The sequence below is a fragment of the Aricia agestis genome, chromosome 5, assembly GCF_905147365.1.
Source record: "Aricia agestis chromosome 5, ilAriAges1.1, whole genome shotgun sequence".
NCBI classification, from domain to species: domain Eukaryota; kingdom Metazoa; phylum Arthropoda; class Insecta; order Lepidoptera; family Lycaenidae; genus Aricia; species Aricia agestis.
In genome coordinates this window covers 13,075,976-13,090,453 of record NC_056410.1, presented here as the reverse complement: position 1 = coordinate 13,090,453, position 14,478 = coordinate 13,075,976, and the positions used below count along the sequence as shown (strand labels likewise).

The 14,478-nt window shown below is 35.9% G+C and overlaps 3 protein-coding genes across 4 annotated transcripts; 2 read left to right on the top strand and 1 right to left on the bottom strand.

Annotated features, from left to right (window-relative positions):
• The first annotated feature begins 327 nt into the window (after nt 1-327).
• LOC121727500 (ATP synthase subunit beta, mitochondrial-like) lies at nt 328-2,034 on the top strand. The gene has a single exon (XM_042115387.1). The coding sequence runs from the start codon at nt 416-418 to the stop codon at nt 1,964-1,966; it is 1,551 nt and encodes a 516-aa protein (XP_041971321.1). The 5' UTR covers nt 328-415; the 3' UTR covers nt 1,967-2,034.
• A 2,117-nt stretch (nt 2,035-4,151) lies between these two features.
• On the bottom strand, nt 4,152-11,094 carry LOC121727490. 2 transcript variants are annotated; one of them, XM_042115372.1, is made up of 11 exons: nt 10,692-11,094; nt 10,132-10,405; nt 9,885-10,046; nt 9,534-9,797; nt 9,068-9,239; nt 8,562-8,709; nt 7,299-7,455; nt 6,875-7,100; nt 6,504-6,693; nt 5,761-6,440; nt 4,152-5,564 (listed from the first exon to the last, which is right to left on the bottom strand). In XM_042115372.1, the coding sequence occupies exons 2-11, from the start codon at nt 10,309-10,311 to the stop codon at nt 4,267-4,269; spliced, it is 3,477 nt and encodes a 1,158-aa protein (XP_041971306.1). In that variant the 5' UTR covers nt 10,312-10,405; nt 10,692-11,094; the 3' UTR covers nt 4,152-4,266. The 2 variants fall into 2 exon arrangements, with proteins under 2 accessions (XP_041971306.1, XP_041971305.1); XM_042115371.1 differs by having other exon boundaries at nt 5,761-6,693.
• A 162-nt stretch (nt 11,095-11,256) lies between these two features.
• Nucleotides 11,257-13,738, top strand: LOC121727503 (NEDD8-activating enzyme E1 catalytic subunit). The gene is made up of 7 exons (XM_042115392.1): nt 11,257-11,400; nt 11,499-11,842; nt 11,912-12,072; nt 12,162-12,330; nt 12,498-12,747; nt 12,899-13,118; nt 13,470-13,738. The coding sequence occupies exons 2-7, from the start codon at nt 11,502-11,504 to the stop codon at nt 13,682-13,684; spliced, it is 1,356 nt and encodes a 451-aa protein (XP_041971326.1). The 5' UTR covers nt 11,257-11,400; nt 11,499-11,501; the 3' UTR covers nt 13,685-13,738.
• Nucleotides 13,739-14,478: the final 740 nt, after the last annotated feature.

The following is a 14,478-nucleotide window of genomic DNA, read 5'->3' as shown; positions in this document are numbered from 1 at the left end:
GAAAATCTTTGTTTTGTAAATTTTATGTCATAGAGTATTGATACAACCTTATTAAGTCTATGGATACAACAAAGACAAATGTCAAAAGAGTGTTGCTATTGCTTAAAAAAAAGTTTCGCCTCCTAGACTTTCTTGACGCACTATATTTTTATATTTTATTGTTACATAATACATTAATTATTACCAAATATATTATTAAATTAAATCACACACAAAAATATATTATTAAATTCTATGACTAGCCGAAACCCGTTTAATGTCCGTAGAAACTAGAAAGTTTCCTTTTTGTCAATCAATAATAATTTTATTTGGTTGCCAGCAGCGAAAAAAAGTACAAGAAGCTCGAGCGCATTTGAGGTTACATAATTTTCTCACTGCCATTTAATTTATCATCCGGCTGCTGAATTCCATAAAAATGTTAGGGGCAGTGAGTAAAGTTGGAGGTGGCTTTTTGGCCGCTAAGGCAGTAGCAGAAAAAGCCCTATCAGAATGTGGCAAGATTGTTGCTGTATCAGCTGTTCAAAAAAGGGATTATGCAAAGGCAGCCGCTGGCAAAGGACAAGGTAAGGTGGTCGCAGTTATCGGTGCCGTCGTAGACGTGCAGTTTGAAGACAATCTACCACCCATCCTCAATGCCCTGGAAGTACAAAACCGCTCCCCGCGCCTCGTTCTCGAGGTCGCGCAGCACTTGGGTGAGAACACCGTCCGCACCATCGCCATGGACGGAACTGAGGGTCTAGTGCGAGGCCAACCCGTCCTCGACTCGGGCTCGCCCATCCGTATTCCCGTGGGAGCAGAAACTTTAGGCCGTATCATCAACGTAATCGGCGAGCCCATCGACGAGCGCGGCCCCATTCCCACCGACAAGACCGCTGCTATCCACGCCGAAGCCCCGGAGTTCGTTGACATGTCTGTCCAGCAGGAGATCCTGGTCACTGGTATCAAGGTCGTAGATTTACTCGCCCCTTACGCCAAGGGAGGAAAGATCGGCCTCTTCGGTGGCGCCGGTGTCGGTAAAACCGTACTCATTATGGAGCTCATCAACAACGTCGCCAAGGCTCACGGTGGTTACTCAGTATTTGCTGGTGTGGGTGAGCGCACCCGCGAGGGTAACGATTTGTACCATGAAATGATTGAGTCTGGTGTAATCTCCCTGAAGGACAAGACCTCCAAAGTAGCCCTTGTATACGGTCAGATGAACGAGCCCCCCGGCGCGCGTGCCCGTGTTGCCCTGACTGGTTTGACTGTGGCTGAGTACTTCCGTGATCAGGAGGGTCAGGATGTGCTGCTTTTCATTGACAACATTTTCCGTTTCACCCAGGCTGGTTCCGAGGTATCTGCCCTGTTGGGTCGTATTCCATCTGCTGTAGGTTATCAACCAACTTTGGCCACTGACATGGGTACCATGCAGGAACGTATCACCACCACAAAGAAGGGATCCATCACATCTGTACAGGCTATCTATGTGCCAGCTGATGATTTGACTGATCCAGCCCCTGCCACCACCTTCGCTCACTTGGACGCCACCACTGTATTGTCTAGAGCTATTGCTGAATTGGGTATCTACCCAGCTGTGGACCCCCTCGACTCCACCTCTCGTATCATGGACCCCAACATTATTGGAGCTGAGCACTACAATGTTGCTCGTGGTGTGCAGAAGATCCTTCAAGATTACAAATCCCTGCAGGACATCATTGCCATTCTGGGTATGGATGAATTGTCTGAGGAAGACAAACTTACTGTAGCCCGTGCCCGTAAAATCCAGAGGTTCTTGTCTCAGCCTTTCCAAGTAGCCGAGGTGTTCACTGGTCATGCTGGAAAACTTGTCCCCCTCGAGGAAACTATCAAGGGATTCTCCAAGATCTTACAAGGAGAATATGATCATCTGCCAGAGGTTGCATTCTATATGGTTGGCCCAATTGAAGAGGTTGTAGCTAAAGCCGAAACCTTAGCTAAGAATGCTTAATTTCCCCTTATAAGCCAACAGTTATGTAATTATTCATTATCAAGTGTAATAAAACTTAGTTATATTTATTGTGAATGTTTTATTTTCCAATATATATATTATATAGGATATTACCTTAATTACATTTAGGCAATAAATAAATATTAGAAAAACATAATAATAATACATACATATTTTCGTATGTATGTGTGTTCACGCAACAGTGATATATCTGCTGAATTTAAAAATACTAAAGGTAGTTAGGCTAGTTACACATGCTTATATTTTCAAGCACGCCGCATGCTTACCGAGCAAGTTATGCTGATTACGAGCATGACGTGTGTCAATGCATTGTTCAAAATAAGCATGCTTATTTCGAGCATGCTCAAAAATCGACCGGCGTGCGATTTTCGAGCATGCTACTTGCGGCGCGGGTGGCGTAGGAGGAATTAGGTATGCGCAGACAGGTTTGTGGTGTACCTATTCATCAGTTTTTCTGGTATAATAAGCATGCTTAATAAAAACAAGTGTATCGAGTTCAAACAGCATGATTGTCAATGAAATAAGATAATGTAATATGATATGATCAAATGATCATATATATTGGATCCTATAATAAATGAACATAGAAATGATCCAATATAAATGATAATGTATTACCCCCCTTAAGCATGCTGTTTTTAACCCCCGACAAAAAACAGGGGTGTTATTAGTTTGACGTGTCTGCCTGTCAGTCTGTTCTGTCTGTACCTATGTCTGTCTGTGGCATCGTAGCATCCAAACGGGTGGACCGATTTTGATCTAGTTTTTTTTTTGTTTGAAAGCTGACTTAATTGAGAGTGTCATGGGCGTACCCAGGTTCTGGGCCAGGGGGGGATCAAATTACCCAGGTTCTGGTGCCAGGGGGGGGGGGGGGGGGGGGGGCAAATCACCCAGGTTCTGGGCCGGGGGGGGCAAATCAGTTTTTTCATAAGCTAGGTGTTTGTAAAGAATAAAAATTAATAATTTTTAGTTGTAAAAATATTGTATTGCAAACAAATGGCAAAAATCTTAATCGTTCTTAATTTTTTATTTTTATAGATAAAAGTACTAGATAATATACTTAGTAGGGACGTCAACATGATCCAGGCCCCCCCCCCCCTCGGTACGCCCATGGAGAGTGTTCTTAGCTATAGTTCATCATCATCAGTCTGCATCGTGCTGAAAAATGGCGGTTCATCTTATTCGTGAAGGGCCGATTACCAACTTGCAGTCGTTTGGTGGGTTTTATTGCATTCTAGTTCGTGACATTTATGAATATTTACACATTAATGTAAAGTTGACCTGGTGCTGCAGCATCACCTGGTAATCAATAGGATACCCAACTCCTCACCAACTTAGAGCAAGGGTTTCGTGTTTGAGCTCATTTTAATTGCGACAACTAGTAAGACGTAGATAACCAATAAATTTTTGCATGCTGCTGCTGCAGCATCACCTTGATTCTATAGGAGCCGAGCTCCATATCAAGAACCCAAAGTGGAGGTTTCATGTTTGGACTCATATTGACGGCCTCCTCCAAAAGGACAATCCTGGATGGTATTCATTGGGATATAATATGTTCCTGTTGATAGGAATTATTCTGCACTATAACCAACACAAGTTTAAAAAGCATGAAATAAAATTAAATTAAGAAATTTAAAAAAACCCTCGCCAAACATACTTTAAAAAAGTAATGAAATAACATATTTTACTGACTATAAGTTTAAATAATTCCTAAGTGTAAAGTGATATTTTAGTCCATAATTATTGTTGTTAAGGTGTGTCGGGGGACCGCTAATGTAGATGTTTGATTTCACATAACATTATAGTTTAAGGGTCAGTTCACAGCGAACCGAATCGAGACGATCAGTGACATGGCGATACAAAATGCAAAAGACACTGTTGGCGGTCCCCCGACACACCGTGACAACAATTATGGATTAAAATATCACTTTACACTTAGGAATTATTTAAACTTAAAGTCAGTAAAATATGTTATTTCATTACTTTTTAAAGTATGTTTGGCGGGGGTTTTTTTTAAATTTCTTAATTTAATTTTTTGAGCATGTGTAACTGCAGCCTAATTTAAATGCCTCAAATTGTCTATCTAACTTAAATATTGTCAAAACATCAAAATAGGGATTGAGGGGAAGGGAAGGAATAAACTTAAGTCAACAATATTATATTATGTAAATGAATGTAATTTATTTCTATCTAACATAGTGGTTTACATTTTACTGTACAATATACTTTTGATAATAGTCTTTTAACAGAACTCAGAAGTAGCACATTTTCTGTAAAAATTAACTTTTTGTATTCTCAGGCGCTAAAACTTCTTGCTCCTTGATGTCACTGTTGTCATTACTTTTAGTATCTGATGATTTCACTGCATCATTTTTGGTACTTTTATCATCATTTATTTCAGTAGTGGTATTTACAACATCACTATTATTTTCAAATGACTGAGTTATTGAGGGGAGAGGACCTTTCTCATTGCTACTTAAACTAGATGGAGGACGAATGGCACATTCTACCTTAGGAACTGGTGCAATCACACTTTGATCTGTTTTCTTTTCTTCATTTGCTTTATTTTTGTTGGGATCCTTAATTTTGATAGTTTGAAATTTAAGTGGAGTGTTTATACTATTTGCTCCATCTTTACTTCGATTAATAGGCTTAATAACAAGAATTTTAGTTTTCATTCCTGCTTTTGTAAAGTCAGTTAAATTTTTTTTTATTAAAGGATTTTTTATTACATCTATTCCTCGACCGAATTTGATTGGAAATATTTTTGAGACATTAACATTACTATTACTTTTATCTTTTTCGTTAGGTACAGTATCCTTTGTATCTGACTCCTTGCTAGTATCTGGTTCATTTTTACTACAATTAGGAGTTTCATACTTTTCCAAAATACTTTCTTTTTGGGTCATAGTATCAGTCTCTGGTTGACTTTTCTCGTTATAGTTTTGAACTTCAGAAGCATGAGTAGTCTTACTAGTATCTTTAGTGTCCACGGCCTGTGCCTCAGCTGCTGTTGCTTCTTTCGTGGGACTCTGATCATTAGTAGATTCTATTGCATCTTTCTTAGGTGAAGATTTATCTGTTTTCGATATTTTTGGCGTGTACGGTTTTGCAAAAACATTGACAATTCTCTTGCTGCTGCTATTGAAAGCGAAACTGCTATTTTTCATAACTGCTTTTGATTTCTCTACACTTTTTCTCGACAATGTAACTAACGCTCCAGTACATTCTTTATTTAAATTATCAAACGCGTTTTGATTATCTTGCATTTTCTTTTTACTCGTATAAGTTTTATTTGATGACGATAACAGTGAATCTCTGTATCCTTGAGCTTCCAGCTTTAATAAATTAGATAAATCGTACTCAAAATCCTCATTTTTTGGTTTAGTTTTCTTACGTACTGGTCTACGGGAGGCTACTGATACAGGCTTGTCGTTAGTTATAATTTTCGTGCTTTTATCAGTTTCAACATCATCCATATCTGACGAATTTTCTTCAAACGTTTTTGAATTTGAAGATGATTCATTGTCTATTATATTCGGTTTCATTTCTTCTTCCTTTGGATCCTCACTTTTATCTGAAATTGCAAAATAAGCAAATATCATAATTGTTTATAGATATGGACAATCACGTCACTTACATTACGAACAGGAAAGCAATTTATAATCAATAAATATTTAACTAAGGGAATCTCAAAATATATCCAAAAATTCAATATTCAATATACCTAATAAAGAGCTATGAATGTATGAAAGTACTTAAATATTTCTTACCAAGACCAGATGATTCCTTAAATTTCTTTGTGTTAGTTCTACAGCGATTTATCTTTCGTTTTCTGGATCCTTCTATACGCACACTACTGGATGAACTATCGTCTGACATTCGACTTGAATCACTAGAACATCTGCTAGGCCTCCTAGATTCGGGACTAGTTGCTGTTGTTTCACTTACATCATCAGATAATTCGGTAATTTCTAATGCTTCAGGACTGTCTATAGCCTTTACCGTGCTAAAGTAAAAATCTGAGTCTCCTTTAAGTTTATGTACAATCTTTATATGCTCTGGTAATTTATCAAATTCGTAATGTTTAAAGTTGCACAGCTTACATCCATAGCGTATCCATTTGTAATGATTTGCCATATGATCAATGAGTGCTCCTTTATCGACACATTTTGTATCACATTTTTTACATAGAAAACTGTCTAATTCAACATCCTGATTCATTTTTTGTTTGAGAGCATCCAAATTTCTTTTTTCAGCTCCATAAGCATAAGGCAATCTGTTTAAGAACTTCTTTTCTTGCGACATATCTTTGTCATCTTGCAACGCGTCTTCATTTTCTTGCGTCGTGTCTTTGTTTTCTTGCGTTGTATCTTTATTATCGTGAGTTGTATCTTTATTTACTAGCAATGTGTCTTTGTTTTCCTGTGTCATGTTTTTGTGGTCTTGCCACCTGTCTTTGTTGTCTTGCAACCTGTCTTTGTTGTCTTGCGACCTATCTTTGGTTTCTTGCGACGTATCTTTGTTCTCATGCGTAATATCTTTTTTCTCTATTATTGCGGAGTCTGTATCAATTTCCATATTTTCTTCTTTGTCACCTATTACAGTCATCACCGCCTCCGTTAATTTATTCTCCTCAACATCAATAGGATCCTTTGTTGGCACAGGTTTCGTCGCCGCTACTTCTTTGGGGTTATCCTTAATATCTGTAAAAGCAATTTTACCGATTAGTTAAAACAGAAACGCGTGGAACAATTCATTGTTGTTATTATCATAATAATTAAGGTGATATTATCAGTTTAATACTGATAGTTACTCCTTTCCTTGGGTGTATGTGTTTCAAAACGTGCAGTTAAAAAACGCAAACTATTGAACTATTTTACTTACCATTTTCAGATTTGGTGAAGACCATACTAGTCGGCGGACCCTTGTTGTAGTCCTTTCTGATTTGTATTTCAATTTTCTTGGTCTCCTGCGGGCGGCGAGCGAGCGCACGGGAGCGGGGTTGGCAGGTGTTGGTATGTGCCACTAGAGCGGCTAGGCGGGCAAACGCGCGCCCGCACCCGCCGCAGCGGGGCAGCTCGCCGTCTCCCTCCATATTGTCCATCCATTCCTAAAAAACGATAACTATAAGCATTTGCAGATACACATTATATTTACGAATTTAACCATTGTTTTAAACTATGTGGTGGCCACAAAGCTGAAGTTAAAATTGGTGGTTATACCAAAAAAGTTATGAATGAGTCCAATTTAATGAAACAAATCATGTTGGTGTATATTACTTGAAAAACTCCCAGTTGATACTACATACTTGATTCTCTTGATCCAAACGCTCTTCTTCAGTTTTCTTTTGTGGAGCGTTTTTGATGTTAGATTTCCTTTTTTCATAGAATGCAGGAGGATTGTTCATTCTAAACGCTTTAGACTGTATGGATTCCCTGAGTCTACGAATCTGGGCTGCAGTTTTTCTAGAAGAAAAAAGTTATATCAAAAATTATTTATGAAACGCAGCAGGAAACGAGCAGATGGATCACTTAGTTGGTAACTTGCTAAGTGATAAGCCCCACCCATACTTGCAACACTGGTCCTCAGGGGGATATTAGATTATCATATATATTGGATCCGAGATCATTGAGTCAATGATATTAGATAATGTAATATAGATATATGATTCATTTCTTCCTTGATCATAGATTTTTGACATTTGCTGAGAGATTGGATCCAATCTCAATCTCTCTCAATCCGAGATCATTGACTCAATTTTTTATTTCTTGTTCGTTAATATGTTTCAAATAATGTAATGTAATTATTTTTCTATTTATATACTTGGATAATCTTACTGAAATAACAAAAAACAAGCTATATTAAAAATGACGATGTCTTTTGACACATCGAATTCTCTGAGATCTAGTAACCCTGACGTCAATACCTGTCAGCGTTAGCACTCTCCATTGGCTATTGAAACCACATATGACGTAAAATAGGATCAATGAAATATGATAGTGTAATAAGCAGATATGATCAAATGATCATATATATTGAATCCTATATATGATCATAGGAATGATCCAATATAAATGATAATGTAATACCCCCCTTAAAATCTTTGGATGCCTCTGATTACCTCGCTCACTTAGTTAGAAACAAAATGAGCGTTGTTTAACGCTGGTTTTCAGTGTGGTCGAAGTATTGATTTGGTCGAACTGGCATATTTATGTCGAAATTGACATTTGCTTCTACTGAAGCTGTAAGCTATACCAGAGCTATACTTAGCTATAGCATCACCTCGCCAATCAGCAGGGATTGACAGCATTTATAGAATGTAAACATCCAATTTCTTAGTCCAGCTGTTTTAAGTGGTTGTGCCATGCTTCGGCACGAATGGGCCGGCTCGACCGGAGAAATACCACGTTCTCACAGAAAACCAGCGTGAAACAGCGCCAGCGTGACCCGTTTGCTCGTTTGCCTACTTATTTCATAAAAAAATCCTATGCTTGTCCAGCTGACTGTTAGAATAATATAAAAAAATATTTAGTCAAATATTAATTTCAACAGACATAAAATGGAAATTTACCGGTGAATTTTAAACAAATGACGGTACACACTCCAGGAAGTTGAGAATATTGCAAGACAATCCGGACAGGGGAATACCAGCCTGTTCTCCAGATGCTTATGTTTCATGTGGAACTTTAATGTTTTCAAAGTTGTAAACTGCAAATCACCTGAAAATAAAGAATAAGTACTTACTAATTATTTAAATTTTATTTTCTACACATACTTATATACTTACTTTTTTTCATACTAGTTTTGTCATAATAATTATAACTAGCTATTTAACCGAGCTTTGCTCGGTATTCGATAAAACACGAATTAAATGACATTTTCTAAAAATGATTCCTAGCTATATACTAAATTGCATGAAAATCGTTGGAGCCGATTCCGAGATTGCTCGTTTAAAGATATAAGATTCTTTTGTCAGATAACATTTCATATTCAAATTTAAATACTAGCTAGAATATAAGAAGACCAGAGCATATTGCATTTTAACTTAAAATTAGCTTATTAAAAACAGATACATACATTCCTTGCACTCGTGTACATTGTTATCCTCACTATCTTCATCTTCATCGTCATCATCACTGATCTGAATTACATTTTCTGGATCATTGGGAAGTGTATTCTGTATTTTGAATTTACCATCTTTTTGCAATACTGCATTTTCCATAGATGTTATTCTGTTAAGTTCTTGAACCTGTAAATCAAAGAGACATTCAAGGTAAACAGTTTTATGCACTTAAAAACATAACTATTCAGGTGTTTTTTTTTATGGATACAAGTTCATATTTAAGATAAGCTATCTACATAGACAAATGTAATGATGCCTTTCACTGATTGATGATTACTTGTTTTTTTAGAAGAAAGCCCTACAGCGAGCCAAAGAAACATACATACATAATGCACTTATAAAAACAGAACCGTTATTCTATAGGTAAGTATACAAAATATATAGATATCTAGTACAACTTACAAGATTGAAATTACTTACTTGAGCTCGAAGACTATCAGTGATTTTACCGTCATAGTTAACACTTTGGTAAACAGCAACTGCACTTTTAGGTATTTTTTGGAGAGTAACTTGCTGATTTTCTATCATACCATCTTGCACTGCTTTACGTTTAGCTATTCTTTCAATAACCTCTGACAGATCTTTTGTAAGTGGTATACGATCACTTGAATCATCTTCATTTCCTGTTTTTAAGGATGCTCTATAATTCTCCTCCAACTTATTAAATTTCTTCACTTCATGAGCCTTAAATAAAATATTTTATAAATTGACATAGGTAAAGAATATGGAAAAGTTTACATCGAATGTCAGAATAATTTAAAAACATCTTACTAGTGATGAGGGCCTAACAAAATGTCCATGTTCAGAAGCAGTAAACTTTTCTCTACAGTAGATTCGTTTGTGTGATATAAAATTCACCAAGCTCCTGAAGATATTCCTGCAGACTTTACATTCATATAGGAGGTCACACTCATTGGAAATTAAGCTCTTGATCTGAAATATTTTATATTAAGTATCAATACAATACATATTTGCTACACTTAAGTAGCAGTGTTATCTTCTATTTATGGTAATTTACCTCTTCTGTAGCTACATCAAATATTTTTCTTGCCTGGCTGAACCCAGTAACACTTGATATTATAGGCTTTCTTAGAATTGAAAAATCAATATCTTCGGTATCTTCATTTCCTTGATTGGCATTCCTTAATGTTTTACTTTTATCTTCCCTTTTCTTAGTATTTATTTTGTTTCCAGCCATGATAGAGCTGGTCCAAGTCTCTACCTAACTAGATAAATTATTTTGTAATACTTATTTTTTAATTGAGTAGTTACAGTATGTTGTAGACTTCACTCTGTAAATAAAAATACGCATGTAAACACATTACAAGAAAGTAATTCTTATGACGAAATTAAAGCTTTCCTAAACTTAAAAAGTAAGTAGGTACATAGTGAATACGTACCTTTATTACCTAACAGTTAACACCTAATAGCCTAATAGTTTCGTGAAGCATTGAATCATTCAAAGATAATTGTTTTTTTATGTATTAAGACTTTGAGTAACTTAAGAACCTTTACAAATTACAAAATATAAGTAATAATTATAACCAGCATGGTCTTATAACGCAAAATGGTACGTACCTGTGAACCTCGAAATGCTATAGTCTCTCCCTTAAATTTTTCCGGAAACGTCGGTTGTTCTTTAATAAAAATACTCTCTTTGTACATAATAATGAAAGCAGAAAACTATAGAAGCTAAGATAAGTTTCTAATCACAATATTAAAAGCGAAACGGCAAACTTGCAAAATCTTAGGTTTCGACAAATGTGCCATCACGCCTCCATGTTCTAACAAATGAATGTGTAGTACATTTGAATTTCACTAGTCGTCGCTAGTTGTTTGTTCAAGGCAAGGAGGTCCCTCCCTCCCTTCAAGAAAACATATATTTTATTGGAAGATCTACGCGATAAAACAGTTTCCAAAAACTAAACTGGAATATAAATAGATATTTTATATCTACAATTGGTAAAATGTTTGACAAAACAATAAGTTAGGTACCGTACGCGATAAAGGCTCTGCGTGTACAAAATGTTGGTCAACTTGATTTTTTTTAACCGATTGTGCATGAAATATGTCAATATTTTTATTTGATGTATTTCGTATTATCATTTATCTGTCAATGTCATTTTCATAAAAATAAAAGGAAACAGTGTAGACTGGTGTAGACACAAATTAAGTTAGTGTGGATAACAGCAAGTTTATAGTTTTAAATAAGAAAATCCCTCATTTTAATCAGCAAAAAAGCCTTTCTGTTGCTAAATTCTAACGTGCAGCTAGTAACCTAAATCTTGTAAGTCATCTTCTATCTTAATTATTTATACAGATTTTACCACATTACCGGTTCCTACTTCGTACTAAACATTCCTCTATCAAAATAATTATTTTCAGAAAATGGCTTCTTCAAACGATACTCAAGCTTTCGATTATCAACAAAGACGATGGCACCATCTAAGAAAGTTGTTGGAAAGACCTGGGCCATTCTGTCATCCAGATTTCGAACCATCCCCAGAAATATTGGATTTTATCATGAATTCATGTAAAGTATTAATCGTCGGTGCCGGCGGGCTGGGATGCGAGCTGCTTAAAGATTTATCTTTGATGGGCTTCAGAAAAATCCACATAGTAGATATGGATACTATAGAACTTTCAAATCTTAACAGACAATTTCTTTTCCGCAAAACCGACATTGGTTTATCAAAAGCAAAATGTGCAGTAGAATTTGTCAACAAGAGGTATGTAAAAACATTCACACTTGTTTTAAAGTTATTATGTATGTTACAAAAATTCAACATTTCTTATAGGATACCAGGTTGTGAGGCAGTTGCACATCATTGTGCTATACAAGACTTAGATGACGGATTTTATCGACAATTCCATATTGTGGTCTGTGGCTTGGATTCCATTGTTGCAAGGCGCTGGTTGAATGGGATGCTAATGTCTCTTCTACAGTATAATGATGACAGTAATATTTTTTTCTTCTTATTTTAGTCAGTAGCTATTTGTTGTTGGCTTTGCATTCAATGATAACTATTAAAGGAACTTGTTTTGCAGGGAGTCTTGATCAAAGCAGTGTCATACCCCTTGTAGATGGTGGCACAGAGGGTTTCAAGGGTAATGCAAGAGTGATTCTACCCGGACTGAGTGCTTGTATTGAATGCACCTTAGATTTGTATCCACCACAAAAGACATTTCCCCTATGCACTATTGCTAACACACCAAGGTTTGTAAAATTCTTTTTTTGATTAAAAATAATTTATTACAAATAATTGAGAATTCTAGATATTCATAACATTTTCATTGTGTTCTATTCTGATTTTTTATAGTAATTTTTCTAATTTTATGAAGCTTTATGATGTATATTTTATGAAAGTTCTGTTCTCGTTTTAGACTGCCCGAGCACTGCATTGAATATGTAAAGGTTATACAATGGGCTAAGGAGAACCCATGGGGTACTGAGACTGCTTTGGATGGGGATGATCCGCAGCATGTGGCTTGGGTATTTGAGAAAGCTCAAGAAAGAGCTACAAAATATGGCATAGCCTCTGTCACATATAGACTTACACAGGGTGTCCTGAAAAATATTATTCCAGCCGTGGCCAGCACCAATGCTGCTATAGCTGCTGCTTGTGCAACTGAGGTACATAATGAAAAAGTATTTTTGTTAGCAGTAATTTAGGCTCATTTTATTTCTAACTGCAGTATTTGCATGGACATGTAAATCATGCAGTTAGTACCTGACTAAAAGCTGTACCAATCAACAGTCTAAAATTTTAATGATTTTCTTGTAGGTCTTCAAACTTGCCTCCTCTAGCTGTGCTAATATGAACAATTATATGGTATTGAACATGTCTGATGGTGTTTACACATACACATTTAATGCAGAAAAGCAAAGTGATTGTGTGGCTTGCAGTAATACTACAAAGAGTATGGAAATTGACTCTGATGCTACATTACAAACAATCTATGATAAACTTTGTGAAGACCGAAATTACTTAATGAAGAGTCCAGGTAAATATTTATGTATTATGAATATTATGGAAGATATTCTTATTCATCCTGTCCCGAGATTTTGTATGTACTATCAGAGAAGTTGATTCCTATGCAAATCCTAAGTAGTTTGGTCGTGTTACGTCAAACCCAGCTGACAGATTACAATTAACATTGAATTGACATATTCGACCAAATAACGTTGGTCTGTCAATTGCATAGGAATCAACTTCCTCGATGGTACATTGCAAAGTAGTACTGTACATTTTTCCAAATACAAATTTGCCTATGTCCTCTAAATCCACAAACACTTCTTTTTTTAATATACTTTGTGTAGTATAGATAAGGATTAATTTATTATTTTTTTTGTAGGAATAACTACAGTTATTAACGGCCGTAATAAAACTTTATACATGTCTTCAGTTAAAAGTATTGAAGAAAAAACTAGAGACAATCTTAAAAAGAAAATAACAGAGTTGGGATTGTATAATGGAGCTGAAATTTTGGTAGCTGATGCAACAACACCTAGGACAGTAACTATTAAATTAAAACTGATTGAAAATATTGATGTTGACATGATGCGATAAGGGAATGTTGATCTGTTTTCATTCATTGTTTAAAAATCTTATATATCAGTGTGTATTGTATTAAAATTTTATACAATTACCATGTCTTTTTTAAAATCTTTCTGTGCCAGACTAAAGCAAATCTTTATACATAATATTATGTATCTTAAGTGTGAATCCAAACAATACAGCTTAACCCCAACCTTAATAGGGATGATGACAAGGTCAAAGATTAGTGAATTTTGTTATGATCTTTCTATTTTTTGAGGGTCTTTCAATTACCAATAAGAAAAAAAATTAGTCATCATGCCTATTGTTATTTAAGTCTGCCTGTTATAAAACCCATTAAAATATGTTTTGATGAGTATATTGATCTGGTAATAAGTTAAGACTTCGATCGCAAAGAACCCATGAGTCAGCGATAGTCAAACTTTCGGCATTCTATAAAATCTCAATGTTGAGCTGTTTATGACACCTCTAAAGGAATGAACGACCAGCAAGGCATCAACTAAGGAATTTCGGTCGCTTATACCATAGAGTAATAAAATACCTTATACCAAGCTTATACTGTAGGAGGTACCTACCCAGTTCTAAATGTCTACCTGACCTTTGATAAAGAGTACTTAAAGCTCAATTTTTTATCTTATTTTCTTCAGGGTAGGAATCTCATCTTCTACTATTGCTTCGCAGTTCCAGACCACCTCAGTCTAATTGGCCGTTTACATTCAGCCCTGTAGCTGAGATGTATTTCAGCCTTGTCGGGCAGAGAAGTGGCGTGAGAATGTAAGTAGTCACTTGCTCTGTGACTCGACATT

Bases quoted from the DNA above. Each gene is read 5' to 3' on its own strand.
- LOC121727500 (XM_042115387.1), top strand. From the start codon at position 416: ATGTTAGGGGCAGTGAGTAAAGTTGGAGGTGGCTTTTTGGCCGCTAAG.
- LOC121727503 (XM_042115392.1), top strand. From the start codon at position 11,502: ATGGCTTCTTCAAACGATACTCAAGCTTTCGATTATCAACAAAGACGA. The intron at 12,073-12,161 runs GTAATATTTTTT...CTTGTTTTGCAG, and splicing joins TCTACAGTATAATGATGACA to GGAGTCTTGATCAAAGCAGT. The intron at 12,748-12,898 runs GTACATAATGAA...ATTTTCTTGTAG, and splicing joins CTGCTGCTTGTGCAACTGAG to GTCTTCAAACTTGCCTCCTC.
- LOC121727490 (XM_042115371.1), bottom strand. From the start codon at position 10,311: ATGGCTGGAAACAAAATAAATACTAAGAAAAGGGAAGATAAAAGTAAA. The intron at 10,047-10,131 runs GTAAATTACCAT...AAAATATTTCAG, and splicing joins TTGATGTAGCTACAGAAGAG to ATCAAGAGCTTAATTTCCAA. The intron at 5,565-5,760 runs GTAAGAAATATT...TTGCAATTTCAG, and splicing joins TAAGGAATCATCTGGTCTTG to ATAAAAGTGAGGATCCAAAG.